Source organism: Mya arenaria, chromosome 3 (genome assembly GCF_026914265.1).
Source record: "Mya arenaria isolate MELC-2E11 chromosome 3, ASM2691426v1".
Lineage (NCBI taxonomy): Eukaryota > Metazoa > Mollusca > Bivalvia > Myida > Myidae > Mya > Mya arenaria.
Window position 1 is genome coordinate 42,010,637 of NC_069124.1, and position 16,569 is coordinate 42,027,205.

Below are 16,569 nucleotides of genomic sequence, written 5' to 3' on the forward strand. Positions count from 1 at the left end.
GGAAAAAGAACCCAAGACATCTTGGTGAGAGGGTTTACCACTGTGCTACATCCAACATCCAACTCTCTTTCAAGAGACTTCTTAGTGAGCAGAATATCAGCTGTGCAAGTCTCTGATACCAGACCATAACAAAATCACACAAACATCATCGTCTCCTTGTTCAGTGCACTCGCCTGGGCCTCAATTGGTGCATGTCTGCTGAGCTGCATACTGGCAGTTTTGGAGCTACTCCCTTGTGTTGCTCCTATCCAGATTTAACTTTTATATACCTACAGTTTTATATAAAACACTCGCTCACATCAACCCATCAAGTCTTATACTTAGCCTACAGTAAGATCATTATATACTTACCCAAATATCATTGTCTCCTTATAGAGCCCACCAGGCCTGGTCTCAGCTAATAATGGCCTCCTAGTGGTTGGTGTCTTGCAGTGCGGGGCCTCTCTCAAGGTTTCACCATATCAAGACTTAGCTATATCTAACCTACAGTATGATCCTTAAATACTTACCCAAACATCATTGTCTCCTTATAGAGCCCACCGGGCCAGGTCTCAGCTGATAATGGCCTCCTAGTGGTTGGCGTCTTGCAGTGCGGGGCCTCTCTCAAGGTTTTACCATATCAAGACTTAGTTATATCTAACCTACAGTATGATCCTTAAATACTTACCCAAACATCATTGTCTCCTTATAGAGCCCACCAGGCTTGGACTCGGCGGGTGGTGGTCTTCTAGTGGGCATCATACTTGCAGTGCGGGGCCTCTCTCTTGTGTCGCCTCCATCTAGGGAAAGACTGTGAGCACTCCCTGGTCTACTGTTTGCCCGACTGCTCTGCTTGCTGTGGTGGGGTTGTAACAGAAGTTATATTGGATCACTAAGATTTAGGCAGCTGCTATTCTCTGAATGTTTTACATCATATCCCTGATTATCTTAGCTGATGATTTAGTTTCGAGAGATTATATTTAGCCCTTTCTGATGAATTATGAAACAAGAGTGCCAACCCTCATGTGTTTGTTTTCTTTAAGTTAAAAAGGGGCAAAACTCGACAATTATCAAAATCAGAGTTATGGGCCTTGCTATAAAACCTGTCAATGCCCTGGAGCCACTGACACAAAGGCTATGACAATACCTTGAAAATATTGATTTTAACAAACGTACAGATGAGCTCAAATTGGAACAATTCTTCCTGCGTCTATTCTATTTAATGAACTTTTCCTTGATTGCATATGATGGAAAGACGATATTTTAAATGTGCTTTATTTCCATTATTGAGAAAAGTATGTTTAACATGTCAATCATGCTATATTAGGGTTATAATAAAATTTAAGAAAGGTCTTGTGAAAGGTGATATTCTTTCAGCATTCATTAATTTATTCACATATAAGTATATAATATATTTTAATGGTAAATCACACTGTTTAAAATCTCAAATTAACTTATAATAAATGATGATGTTTTGAATAAAACCTCTCAGCCCTGTTATTTCATGTTACAATATATATAAAAAACATTAAGATTGTAGTACATAAAAAATTGATCAATTCCTTGAGAACAAAAGTTAGTGGAAACTTTTAAATGTACTTGTATTTACTTAAGAGTGTTAACATTATTACTTATTATTCTATATGAAACCATATAATTTTAAAGGTTAAAATTCAAACAAGATATCTTCAAATTTTATCACCACATACAGATTCCCATGTTAGATCAATCAAGGGACATTACTCTATAACTCATGAAAAAGATTTCAGTCAGAGTTATGCATTTCCTTTTCGTATATGAGAAATATATTGTACCACAAGATGTCAAGAAAATACCTTTAACCGTGTCAAAAGTAGGAAAAAAACACCTCAGCCTTTTCTCGTATAGTTCGAAAATCAGTAAAGCTAACAGCAAAAGTTAGTAAGCAACTAAGGTATAATATCAAAAGACATGGTTACAAAAGCATATTAAAAAAGAAGTGCCATATTTGAGCATGTCTGTTTATTGTTGTTGTTGTTTTTTATTTTATAAAGGGGCATATCTACTCCACAATTATTAAAGCCAGAGTTATGGGTCTTGCTGAACATGTGTGTATTGTCTCTGACAACATATGGCCCAAGTTTCACTTGAATGTTAACTTAAAAGTATGAGCACACCAACAATGACATCAATGACGGCAACAACACAAGTTTATGACAACAACTCCATTTCTTTCTTGAAAAATGCACAAGCAGAAATGAGGTAGGATAAAATGTTATATGAGTTAATACATTGAATAAACGACAGTTAATGGAAATGAACAAATTAATACAAAGCCTTTCTACAAGAATTGTGTAAAAAATGAAACAAAAAGCAGTCTAACAGAAAAATTGTTAATAAAATAATTAAAAGCATTAAACAAAGATGTTATGATAGTTCAACAAAGTTTGGCTCATAGGAAATGAGTAAAAAATGTAGGTATTTAAAAGTAATGTGTCACATGACAGGTTATTTATTATCCAAATATCGAAAGTTTTGATTTGTAAACAATATCATTTTAGCACTAAGAATAAATTCAATTTAATTACATTTATATAACATTAAGCATTTTGGCCGAAGAAATCAATCTTTGTGAATCAACAGAATATGTTGAGTCAAAAATACTGTGACGTGACACTTTAATAAAGAAGTACAAGAGATAATGTTACTGGAATACATACGCTATGAGTTATTGTCCACTCTTCAGCCTAGCTCAACAAACACCCCACGGGGAGGACACGAATAGGTAAAAAACTTACGAAATGATATTAACCTTGACATTAATAGGTGAATATTATCCAACCTGGTTACAGACTCAGACTCGTCTCGGCTAGACGACTCCCCGTCTTGGTCTGGCGAGACGACTTCTGAGTTCGGAATCGAGCCAATGTGGTTCGCGTATAGATCCGGTGTCTGACGCGTCATTTTGGATGTTTTCTGTATTAACGACCCCTGCATGACTTCCCATTGTCGCTTAGCATTGTTGATGGCAAGACGGCGTTTCTCCTTAAAACAGTATTTGTAAAATGTAATAAATAAGGAACAGGGTAATAATGCAAGTGTAATAAATAGTGTCAACTATTACATGCAGAGACAAACCAATGATTAAGATAAATAAACTGACAAAAGTGGTATTTAACCTCTACTCAAACATAGTCTTATCTTAATCGGAAATATTTCAAGTAAGTACCAGAAACAATATCACACTATATAAAGTAACATGCAATTAGCCTAAATAGGATACCAATAACTACGTAATTCATATATAATTATATTCGCTAAAAATTGCAGGAAAGTTTAGAACATAAGGCATTCAATCCCATGCAAGAGTTAGGAATGATGTTCTAAGAAGCATTTTACAAACAAGGCATGTTAAAATTTACATTCATGCAGATTTGCTTTGAAATGAATTATCCCCGGTTCATGAATTGTTCACGATATAGTTCATGAACATTTTGATATAAAGCTCATGAAAGAAAAATGGCCAATTTATTCGTGAACTGGTTCAATAACTTCATGAACTATAAGTTACTGAAATTGTGTTCATGAAGTGTGATTTAATTGATGAACTTCGAATCATTTCATAAACTGCATTTCATGAATGGAAGTGGTCATTTTCTTTCATAAACTTTATGCAGTATTTGTGTCCTAATTATTTTTCATTTATGAATTACCATACATGACATAATAAACATATTCACTAAGGGCACCTTTACAAAATTTGACGAGATGTTTGAGCGTAATTTATAGATGTTCATTAAGTCATATTTCGTAACTCAAGAGCAGAATGCATGCTTTCATCTTTTAGTTAATCAACAACACTTAAACACAAGTTATAAAGAAACAAATACATTTTTAGTGGGCATAAAATGACCTTAACCATTACAGATGAATACTATGTATGATTCATACACTCCATGCAAGCTATTAAACTGATAAGCCAGCTGCATGTCAAAGCAGGCTAGCATTGACAATTTCTATTGGTTCGACATAATTTATCCAAACATATTTCCTACACTATATTGTAAGAGTCTAACAGCCCATGTTAGGGATACAATTAAGAATTAAAGTGTAACAAATTTCACAGCTCTAATTTAAGCTAGATTGCTACTTCATTTCAAGAAATACTCAACTTTGGGGTTTTATTTATTTATTGAAATAATACGTCGCTGAAATTTTAGAGTCAATTTGATAGTGTTTCTTGAAATGAATCTAAATTTATCACCTACCCAATCATTTGTGTACGTAAGATGTGTTCCAATCGCAAAACTTCCCTTAAGTGTTACAAAATAAGTACGATTTAAATCAAATTACATGTATCTGTAATGATTGAATAATTGTTTCGTTATAGTATATGCAACATTGATCTTTAACCTATGTATCAAAACAAAAAATCAATCTTAAAATCAATACTTCTAATTTTAGCTAAATGAGAGAGCTGCGGAGCTAAACACTGGTCTGTTATTTATTTCAAATGAAAAAGAGGTATAACTCATAAACAGGGTTCCCAAAAAAACATAGACATTTATATATCTGAGTTTTCCCTGACCGAATCTCAATTTTCCCTGACCAAACTATTGTTAGCCGTTAAGCACTGGAACTAGCGTCACCTGGCAACCTCAGCCCAATTTCCTTCTTTCTGCTACATTACAAATTGTTTCCAGGGACCTCAAGCTCATGTTCCAAATTTCCCAGCCTTTTGCCCATTTCCCAAATTTCCCAGACCAATATAAAAATTCCTTGACTTTTCCTTGCAAAAAAAATTCCCTGAATTTTTCCTAACAGTGAAAACCCTGATTAATTATGAAATGCAGAGGTTTTCCAGTATATTTGCATGTTGTCTCCAAGGGAACATGTGTATGAAGTTTCATTTAAATATCTCGATATGATTTTGAGTTATGGAAAATTTGGTTAAAGCTTTTGCATGGCGACACTCAGACAACCCAGACGACAGTGACGCCGAGGCTATAGGGAACAATACATAAACTATTTTCATTAAAAATCAGATGGCTTCTATTTTTTTCAAAATAAACATGGAACCCCATTTATCAACATTTCTAGTTATTAATCAAGTATGGGAATTCTCATAATATTGGAAAATTCTATCTAAAAAAAAAGGGGGATAAAACAACAAACAATCTTTTTCATGGCGTTCACAGTACACAGACAACAGTCAGACGGACAAACTATTAAGGGGGCAACAATGATGCAGAATGAAGCTGCTAAGTACCTTCTGTCCTAAACTTTTACCAACAAAGGGCTGCATATAAACCTTTAGAACATTACAATGACATTTAACATTCATATTTATCAAATCATACTTTAACATACAACCTACATTTTCCGCCAATGAAATGTAATCATTTAGTACTATAGGCTTAATCATATATATCATAGAAAACCAACTTTCACTGGTGTTTAAAGGTCTGCCTACTACTACTCATTCGATACACACTACCCGCGTCAGAGATTGCATTGACAATGTGTCAGCCAATGAGGTTGTATTATAAGAAAATTAGATGTTCTGATGTAGCATTTTAATGATTAAGAAGGGCTTGTTCTCTTATCTCAAGCTGCTCCATTCCTAATCATTAAAATGTTACTTAATGCCATCTAACTTATAATGACCTAGATTTTATTGATTTCTAAAATCACATCCTCTTAAGATCGTAGAAAGTGAGAGGGGTCTAGCGGCACAGGTTTCCACCTCTCAACCCAGAGGTCATGGGTTCGATGCCCACAGGAGAAATAATCTCATTGCCTGCTTTTAAGTAAACAATATGGGTTTGTTACACAGGAAACAGACTCAAAACTAATTCATATCAGTTTTCAGCAGTCTTAAATATCAAGCTAACCTAAATGAGCATAAACCAACTGAGTAATAATAGCATTTTCATCTATATTCTCTTCTACCTGCTATTTTAACAATCATATCAAGCACATTTCTTTTATTCAATCAGATTACAGATTCTCTAGATAACTGTTTTTCTTCCTTAGGTTTTCCTTCTATAACTGCTTAAAAAAACAATGACATATGTTTCTTTGTTTTAACAATTGAAAATATTGTGAGAGCTTCCTTATCAAAGAGATTTCTTGTTGTTGAACTGATAACATTTGTATAGCTTAAAAGAGCATTTCCATGGTTTTAGCCAAGGAGTTATGGAAGCGTGATTCACCCTGTCCTTTTTTAAAAGCACCATTCTGCCCTCATGGATACCAGCATGGGCACCCTTTTGCCCTCATAGAATGAAATGCTCAAGACTGTCAAATATTTCTTTTTTAATGACTAAAACATGTCTTTAGTATGATTTTAAATACATACAAACTTAACATATTTGGCAGTTGAAACCATATATTACTTCAATTAAACATAATTTTTAACATCTTTTGTCAATTTTATAATGTTCAATTTCTTCACAGCCTGATACAATATGCCCTTTTCACCCTTTAACCACACTGTCCCTCTTTTTCAGGACCCTAGCTCAGTGTGTGTATACGTGATAAATGATGTCATGAATGCTACATCAGAAGGCAACATTTCGCTTCAAATGAAGGCTTAAAACAAAGATATATGACAGTGCTCCATCAGGCAGCAGTTTTGTGAAAAGGTTTGTCAGTGTTTTAAGAAACTTTAAACTTTCAATCAAACTGTGGTAAAAGACCAAAGATGAGACTTTGTAAACGGCGTAGAAGTGCCCTTAGTTTCTTTTGAAATGTGAGGAAAAAGTAAAGTTATCTTTGTTTAAAGTCTTCTTTCTTAGCAAAATGAGCCTTCAGACGTAGTATTTATGAGGTAATTTACCACATGGGGTAGACACACACTTTAGCTGTTCATTTTAAAACCTGGCTTAAACCCTAATGCCTGATAATAAAGTTTATTTATTTACATGCACATTAAGAGTAACATGTTATAAAGAATATGCTGTGCATTATATTAAATCAAATATGTGCAATAAAACATGTTAATTATCTCATAAAATTAGAGTACTGTGGAGTGAACGTCAATACTAGCCTCAACAATTATTTAAGTTATGGGCCTTGATATGCATGTCGCAAAGTTTTATCACTTGCAACATATGTACCAAGTTTCATTTTTATTGGTTTTGAAATATTTACTAAAGAACAAAGGTAACAAGACAACATTAAAAAAGTGCAAAAGTGTCAAGAACTGGAAAAGGAATTCAAGCTTTGAAAAGACATAAATAAGAAGCCAGTGAATGTGCTCTAAGAAAATTTCATGTATTCCTTGTGAACTACTCAAGACTCAAGCATACATTTAGCCTTTAATCCATCAGCATAGAAAAGAAATAGAGCAAAACTACCTATCGAAAAACCAACTAAGACGAATTGTGCGATCGAAGATGCACTGATCAGCTGTGATCAAATATGACCTAAAATGCATTGAGAGCCGATTAATTATAGGAGCTTAGAAAAATAATAAATGCCAACAAAACCCATGTGACTTACTAAACAGGAAGTGAGTGACCAATCTTACCTTCATAACGGAGAGCTTGTTCATTTCCTTGCGTTTCTCTTCCTCCTTGCGCGCCATCACAAGGGCGATTCTGCGCTCCTCTTCCTGGTAATGTAACATCGCATTACTGAATAGATACTCCATGATTTGATCACTTAACGCAAGCAAAATTTTTTTATTATATATGTTGCAATAAGTTACCTTCCTCTATATTGTCAACTCACACTGGGTAACCAATGATTTGTGTTACCACTTTTTGTCACTTCAAGGCCATTTATTCACAGCAGTGCGTGTTTAATATACCATACATTGTAGTTTGATCTTGTTTTCTTTTTTATATTCTGTAATAATTTGGCTTTAGTAGTTAAATTACGGCAGTGTTACTATAATTATGCATTTTCTTTCCTAATATAAAATTTTCAAGGCCTAATTTCATTTCTTTCATAATTTTTTTCTGAAATTATTCCGCCTCAGTATGTTTTAACGTCATTATTTAAACCTATTAATATCAATTAAAAGAGCAATTTTTCATTATAAGTTCCTCGACCTTTTTTTCTTTGCAAAGTTTGAAACATAAGACTTAGCACTTAGAGGCTACGTTAGATTCATAATGACAGGTCATATTCGCTTTATTCACTAATTTGTCATAAAATTCTTTGTTAAAATAATTACGACTGTCAATCCAAAGCAAAGTTTTGATTTATTTTTTCTAAATTAACAGAAACTAGATCACTGTTACACAATTATGCTCCAATCCATTATAACATTCAGTACTTTATTCGAACATGACACTCAATCATTAAATGATTGAATAACACAATGGCACATTATTATATTAATATTATCTAAACGATCTTAATATCAAATATTAGAACCAATTCCTCACATAAAACTCACAAATTTTTGCCAAAGTTCCAAAAATGTGCAAGATCAGGATTTGAATTAATTGGTGCAAACAATGATACAGAAAGATAAGGTACATATAACAATGAAGTGTTGAAGTGGCCTTAAATAGGTATGAAAATCAAATATTGGAGAGATATTGTACAAGCATCCGTATTGTAAGGGTTAATAAAGATGTTGTTTGCAAACCAATCAAGTCATAAGGCTTCTACAAAACCATGGCAGGAAATCTTTTATAATAACTTTAGTCTGTGACGTAGTTTAATTAAAGACTCATGAGGGCCAGGTTAAAGTACACTGATGCAAACCCAAAGATGTATGGCAATGTTTAGTTAAATGGAGCGCAAATCCAAACATAAGGCCAAGTTTAAGCGCACTTGGAACGCAAACCCACAAAAACGTATGGTGAGGTTTAGGTAAATGGGGCTCAAACCCAAACAAAAGGCCAAGTTTAAGTGCACTGAACGCAAACCCAAAGATGTATGGTGAGGTTTAGGTAAATGGGGCTCAAACAAAAACAAAAGGCCAAGTTTAAGTGCACTGAGCGCAATTCCTAAGATATATTTAGCCCTAAGCCCTATAGCCCAGTTTAGGTAAATGGAGCGCAAACCCTCAAATAAGGCCAGGTTAATTTAGTACACTGAGCGTACACCCAGAGATATATGGTGAGGTTTAGTTAAATTGGGCACAAACCGGGCACACTAGAGGCCAGGTTTTAGTACACTGAGAGCAAACCAAGAGATATAAGGTATTTACCCATTAAGCGCAAGCCATCATATAAAAGGCCAGATTTAAATACACTGAGCGCAAACCCAGAGATATAAGGCAATAGGTTTTGGAACATTATGCGCAAACCATCACATAAAAGGCCAGGTTTAAGTACTTGGAGGGCCAGCTTAAATGTATTTATTATAATGAATAATTACTCTCTTTTACATGTATCATACTTGTGTCAAAGAAGCCACTGCAGAGAGTTGCGCACTTATGTCACATACTCAGAAAAGTATGCTAAGGATTAAACTATGGACTCCATGCTTGCAAGTAAGGTACCCTACCAAATGAGCTTATATATCAGCCCCATTATATCTCACAATTAATCTCTGACCAATGTGCGAGTCAGTAACGTGACAGAATTCATGTGTATATTGTACATGAGACTAACATAATTTTGAACCTTCAGATAACAAACTTAATGTATCTTTTTTTTAATTAATATGTTGAAATGCACTGATTTTATCATGTGTGAATTAATTCATGACCTTATGACAAACATATTTCTCATGAAGATAAATGGCTATATTACTATTAACTTAAAATCAAGATTTCATGCTTATGACCATGAAGTGAGCATGACACTGTGATAAGAGTCTGTGAGAAAAATGTTACTAGTGAACATATATGTAACAAACTGCACCTAAAGACACTTTAAAAACTACCTGACAGAGAGACATAATATTACAGCTATAGATGTTTTTGAAGGGCTTTTTTCAAGAAAACACCTTTGATGATGATATTCACACATGGAAAAGAATGAAAAACACAAACTGGTTTTAATTTCAATAAGATTAATTACAGCTTTGAACTTCAGTATAATGTATGTAAGTTAGACACCTTAAAAGCCATTGGCATTGTGTTTAAAACCATATGATCCAATAATTATCAAACAATTAAATGACCCTTTACGTAACGAAAGGTTTAATCACTGAAAAGGCAATATTTATCTTTGAATACAATAACAATACATAAAGCTACTATCTAACTTCACATAAAGTTCTTTTTGTTTCAGTTTCTGTAGAATATGTCTTATCGGACACTTCTGTGCAATAATTAGCATGAAGATAAATAACAAGGATATTTAAATATACACAGGCTATTTATTGCAGTGTTGCAATATGGTTCAGTTAATACACCCACTACCATCATGATTAAAATTATACAGACTCACGCTTTGCGCTTGCGTATAATTTCAATTACTCTGGTGTTGGGTGCAGCAACTATTACATATCTACCATTTCCCACTTACTGTGACACGTTTCATGTCCAACTGTTTGAGCTGCTGCATGTGTCGGAGGACGATCTGCTTGTAGTACTGCTCCTGGGTTAAAGGGTTCCCGTCTAGCGAGATCTCTGATAGGCTTGTTGAGTCCCCAAGGCATTGTATGTCCTCAAAACTGGAAAAGAAGACATAGTTATTGCCAAAGTCAAACCATCCTCAACCCGCATAAAGATGACATCATTTCCTGTTCTGGTTGTTGCACCTAAGTATTGTATTCGGCTTATCGAGATTTGTGGCGGATCCATATAATGATTTAGTGGTAACTCACTTGACTGTCAATTTAGCCAGAGGTCGCAGGTTTGATTCCCCGCAACACCACTAAAAAATTACTCATCATCTTTCTGGAGGGACATTAAATGGGGGTCCTGTGCTATACACTGGTGCACGTTAAAGAACCAAGGTAGCTCTAAAACCAGGGTAACATTTAGTCTGTGCACTTTGCTCCAAAAAACTTTAATGACTAACAATCTTATCGGATCACTGGCTAAATGGATAAGGCCCGAGTGCGAGTATTAATAAGTTTAAAATGCATCAGATATGACTGAAAACTGAAAAAAAGATCAAGAGAACACACTTATATTGAACTTAAGCATGACCAAATGTACAATAAGCCCTGCCTACTGTTCCTGTTTGTACTATAAAAGTCTCCTTTTACATAATGCACTTTTAATAGAAGTTTTAACAGTCTATGATACTTACTTTTAATCACAGGACCTGACCTGAGCTGAGGTACAAACATACATAATAAGCCCCGCCTACTGTGTTACAAATTATTCTTCCCCCGGAGACCTTTTTAAAGATGGAACACTCTGATTCTTGCTTTTAATCACAGGATCCAAAGTACAAACATACATAATAAGCCCCACCTACTGTACCTGTTCGTGTTGAGCCTCATATTTCCCTGGAGCAGTTTTGACAGAGGGAACACTCCAATACCAAACTTCAGATCCTCAGGGTTCTCACCCATATTACACAAAATGTCAACAGTTCAACATTATGTTACGTTGCCATGGCAATATATATATGCCTTGCATGACACTGTCACTCATTGAAAACAAGGTAATGGTTTCAGCTACATTTGAATTGAGTTGAGTTACTGTTTAATTTTGGATGCCTCAGACAACATGTTGAGTTTTGTATATCAATGCAAATCCAAACATCATGTATTTTATGTCCGACAAAATCCAAAAATCAAGTTTTGTTTATCCATGCAATCCAAACATCAAGTTCTGTATATCCATGAAAATCCAAACATGAAGAATTTTATATCCAATGAAATCCAAACATCAAGTTTTGTTTATCCATGCAATTTAAACATCAAGCATTTTTTCAATATCCAATCAAATCAAACCAGTTTTGTTTATACATGCAAATCCAAACATCATGGTAATGTATCCATGCACATCCAACCATCAACTTTCATTAGGTGCAATTTTACCAAGAAATTTGAAGCAACATTTCATTTCAAATTTAAGCACTTACATAAAAGCTAAATACTTTTGCGAAAGTAATGCTACACAATTCCATTTTAAAATCACAGTTGTTCACTTTGAAATCGAGGTCTTTAAATGATGATGCAAGCTTTGAAGTTCAACATACTTCAGATTGACTCAAAAATTAAGTTCTTTACAATTGTGAAAAATTAAGACTTAAATTAAAAAATTAACAGTATTATAATAATCCACTTGAAAAAGTAAATCGATTATATCCAAATTGAGAATCACTAGATACTACTTGATTTAATTTCAGGTATCAGAAAATGGATCAATCCGCGTATTTAATTATGTCCGAGTCCATAAAAGCTTGGTCTATATGTTCCATAAGTGCTTCACGCTGGCAATAATTACGGAACAAAAAAAGAAAACCCCATGTAAAATCCATCAAAGTTAGTTCAATTGATTTTAAACACATTAAAAGCACGTTAAATCAATAGATATAAAAGCACTTATTCAGTTAGCATGCATTTGAGTGTTATTTTTCGATAATATATCATCGGGACTAGATAAAGAAACAATGATAATGTAGACAGAAATCACCCCTCCTACATCGAGGCGACACTCGAGTTTCTGCATTTATTTTTCGCTTGTATGATAATCTTTCTTTTATTTGATTGTCGTAAATTCACTGTACCCCTGCATAGACAAATTTTGAAAAGAGAGAAAGGATAATCATAAAAAATTATTCTATTTTAAGATAAACCATTTAGCAAATTATATAGATAATATTTTGTCTTCACCAAAGTGAGCGTCCTATAGATTTTATTGAACAAAATAATTAACATACTTTGAACACAATGCATAGAGCGACTTTAAATACCCCATATTTTCGAATAATTGCAAAATGAAAGAAAATTGATAACGTTTATTTAAAATCAGGTTCTCTATCTGATGTACTGGTCGAATTTTAACTGACATCCTTTCACAATATAATTCCATGTAAATCCATGCTAATCCCGACTTGTGGAATTTTTCAATGTATCAAGTTTATAACAGATATATAGTTCTCACGATCATTACACTTAAACATCTAAGTCACCAGCCAAGCCGTTTAATAACAAAACCCAATTACACTTTGTGACCAAATTTGTTAACTACATTAAAAGAAAGATATAGATCTCTCAATCACAGCAAAATACGGACACGAAAATTTTATCGCATTAACACCTAATATTAGCAATAATACTGTGCATGCAAAATTATACAACTGCTTACTTAATATGGCGAATGCATATTTATTGTTCCATGTTTAACAATCTACTACAAATATACCGCGTTCAAATACGAAACAAAGAACTTTGATTTTATTAAGCTGCAGAACAAACGAAATCGAATATTATCAAAATTTTATTGGCCATAAACAAGATAATATAGATGGAAATTGGAAATGGATTTAAAACTGTTTATTCAGTTTTAAACTTTAAGCCGGCTGTGCTAAACAAATTGCAGAAAAATATAAAGAATATATTATTTCAATCAACATATAAAGTTTTTTATATTGATCATTGTAGAAAGTTTAAACTTAAGGGCAAACATTGTCGTGATGACGCCACCTGGACACTGGAATGGTTGAGTTGTGGAATGATCATTTATTAATGTGAAAGAAAACAACCCCTGCTATTACTTTAACATTCATATGAAGTTTCAATTTGGTGCTTAAGACATGCAATTCAAGATTTTATAGACCAATTTTTCACAAAGGTCCAAAACTCTTGTTTGACCGAGTGAAATGCACACAACAGCCAATTCTGATATTTTTTACACACCCATGAAGTTTCGTGTGTGTAGGTGCAAATCTTTTGGAGTTACTGTGATACAACACATTTAAGACTTTTGGTCTATCTTAGGGTATAATAACTTACAGATTCATTACGCATCTTTTATTTTCTAATTTTTTTGTATTATATCATTTAAAATAAATTATGCTATTAAAAATATTTTGCTCTGTAGAAAGATAAATCCATCCCTCTTACTTATACATAGGCGTAAGTTTCATTTTAGGTTATCTCCCTTACATTATAAAAATAAAAAACACTGAAACTCCTATATTCTGTTGTTTTCCAAGAGTTTTAAACATGCATCAGTCACAGGATAAACAAAGATTTTTTCATCAATACCCCAACATTTAAATGTGTGTTTAATGATATCTTAAAAATATAAAGTAATTAAAAGCTGCAAAATTCAATATAACTTTACATTAAAGTGACACTTTTTCAGAGGCTCTAATGCACCAGTCAATTGTAACCACGGCCCACCCAGGTCTGGGGAATAGCGGGGACTTTGACTTTCGGTCCAGCCAACCCGGGGTAAAATCCCCGCCCTGCGGGAACGAACTGGTGGTAAAATCCCCGCCAAATGCCCCCGCACCCCAGGGACCCTGGATAAGGCCCATTCCCCGCTATATTTTGCGCGAAGACAAAACCATCACATTCACCCGGCACTGCGGGGACACCTGAAAGTTAAAAACACGGCCCTTTTCCCAGGCTATCCCCGGTATACCCCCGGACCGGGGGGGGGGGGGGGGGGGGGGGGGGGGGGGGGGGGGGGGGGGGGGGCCGTGGTTGCAATTGACTGGTGCATAACAGCTGATAATTGTCAATACCGGAAAATAGCTGGATTCTAAGATCTGTTTGAATATTAGGGATTCATGCCCAAAGCATGGTAAAGGTGCTACTTAAACATCTTCTGAAGTTGTTTCCAAAGCCATTTATGTATTATATATTCATGGTACTTAATCCTACTGTTTTATTTGCAAATGTCCGAGCAAAAAATAATCTCACAACTGTACGAATCAATCTGAAGTTAAAAGCTCTCAACCATAATATCAGAAATAATCTAGGGACCATGTTTACTTACGGACAGACTGACAAGTCCGAGTTTTGACTAAGACACAGAAAAACACTTTAATTAAATTTGAAAGATTCAGCCTTATTCTATTCATTTTACAAAAATAAATGTATACAATTGTGCAATTTCAAATAGTAATACTATTCAGCGATTGTCAGCATCCATTCTCAACCAGAAGGAACGTTATGATGAAATGGACATAATTGCAGTTTTGCCAATAGAGTCTGATCTCAGACTTGAGACAGTTATGTAATTTATCGCCGAGTGAAAGCCAAGGACTGTATATATTTCTTACGCTGCCGCTTTCTAATTATAATTCTTAAATAATTGGTGTTACACCTGCAGGCATGCATGAGGTTGATTACGCTAAAAAGAAATCGATAAACATGCATTTGTTATAATTGTGACTTTGGAAATGTTGCCGATTACGATTTATTTTGAACTATTCTGTGGTTCCAATCGATTAATTACCTAGATGTACATTATTCATACTGAAAGCAATCTATTTTAGTGTCCTGCGTAAGAACCTTTAATTCAGATATAATACCATTCTTATTGCTTGATTAATTAACAAGTTAAAAGAAGGTTAAGGTAAGTTTTTTATTTTTTTCATCAAAACACCTAAATTCCTGTAATGAGAAACCAAAAAAATAATAATACGACCACTAAGGTGATTTTAAAAACATGGGTCGCTGGTAACATTTGTTTACTTTTGTGAATGGCTGTTGAGAAATGTCAAACAAACTTTTTGTTATGAATAGACATTTCATAAAGATCTAAAGAATTTAACCATAAATGACCCTGCTTTAATAAAGATCTGTCTAAGTGAATAAGAAAACATTTGGTCTTCAATTTTAAATAACTTCGCCAAACAGTTTTCACAATTTACAATAACCATCAACAGTATGCATACAAGTCATTATCCAATTTACAATATATTTGATATGACCTATTTTGTTCAATATTTATTCATTGAATTGATAATTTTCATGAGAGCAACATCATCGTGGCTAAAATTGACTGTTGCATAATAATTGTTTCGCACCCTAAAAAAATCCAGAACGTATTGACTTTGAAATACAATTAAGTATTTACCAATTAAAACATTTCAACAGTCAGTGCACAAAGAAATGAAAATATCATTGACAGGAAGGCGAGTGCTAAACTGGTTGCTAAAATTGATGAGTTTTCTATGCAGTGACCTCCCCTTAAAATCTAACATAATTTAGAATGGCAAAGGGAAGTAATTACTGCCTTGAATTGACCATGCTCCATTCATCAAAAATTTATTTATACCTTAATCACCAAAAGGCATGTTATTTTATTAGAAGGCCAATGACACAGCAAACCATCACTGTTGCTCCCTCAGAATACATCTGTTTAATTTGTTATTCATAAACTATAACCTATTCTCAGCGGTGACTTTACCCCAATGCAAATTTGTCACTATTCTATGTTCAAAAATACTCTATGTTCAAAAGTAAGAAGACTACAAACTGAATCAATTATCAGTTTCCTCTGTAAACAAACAATATGCCATGAAGAAAAGAAATAAAACTATTTACCCATTGATACTTGTGGTTGCTCGTGTTATAGGGAGGTGTGTTTTCGGGCGCCTGGGCCGAATAACGGGCTTCTTATCCTTCCTACCCTTGGCTGTTGTGGGCTTTGGAACCAGGCTGCTTTCAGATTCTTTACCGTTAGATCCCACAAGACAGAAATCCACCTCTGTTTTACACCGGTACATATTCATCTTGATAATTTTATTATCTCCCTTAGTTTGTAAAATTAGCAAG

At 34.1% G+C, this 16,569-nt stretch overlaps 1 protein-coding gene across 8 annotated transcripts in view; it reads right to left on the minus strand.

Moving 5' to 3' along the window:
* LOC128228286 (leucine-rich repeat-containing protein 49-like) overlaps nt 1–16,569 on the minus strand; it is a 70,282-nt gene that overhangs the window by 16,252 nt on the left and 37,461 nt on the right. For 6 of the 8 annotated variants that reach the window (XM_052939509.1, XM_052939502.1, XM_052939507.1 and 3 more), the window contains 5 exons: nt 10,398–10,545; nt 7,493–7,576; nt 4,227–4,271; nt 2,771–3,003; nt 668–835 (listed from right to left, as the gene is read on the minus strand). In XM_052939509.1, coding sequence (XP_052795469.1) covers nt 668–835; nt 2,771–3,003; nt 4,227–4,271; nt 7,493–7,576; nt 10,398–10,545 — 678 coding nt within the window. The remainder of the gene's footprint in view (nt 1–667; nt 836–2,770; nt 3,004–4,226; nt 4,272–7,492; nt 7,577–10,397; nt 10,546–16,569) is intronic. The other 2 variants (XM_052939504.1, XM_052939506.1) reach the window with 2 other exon arrangements.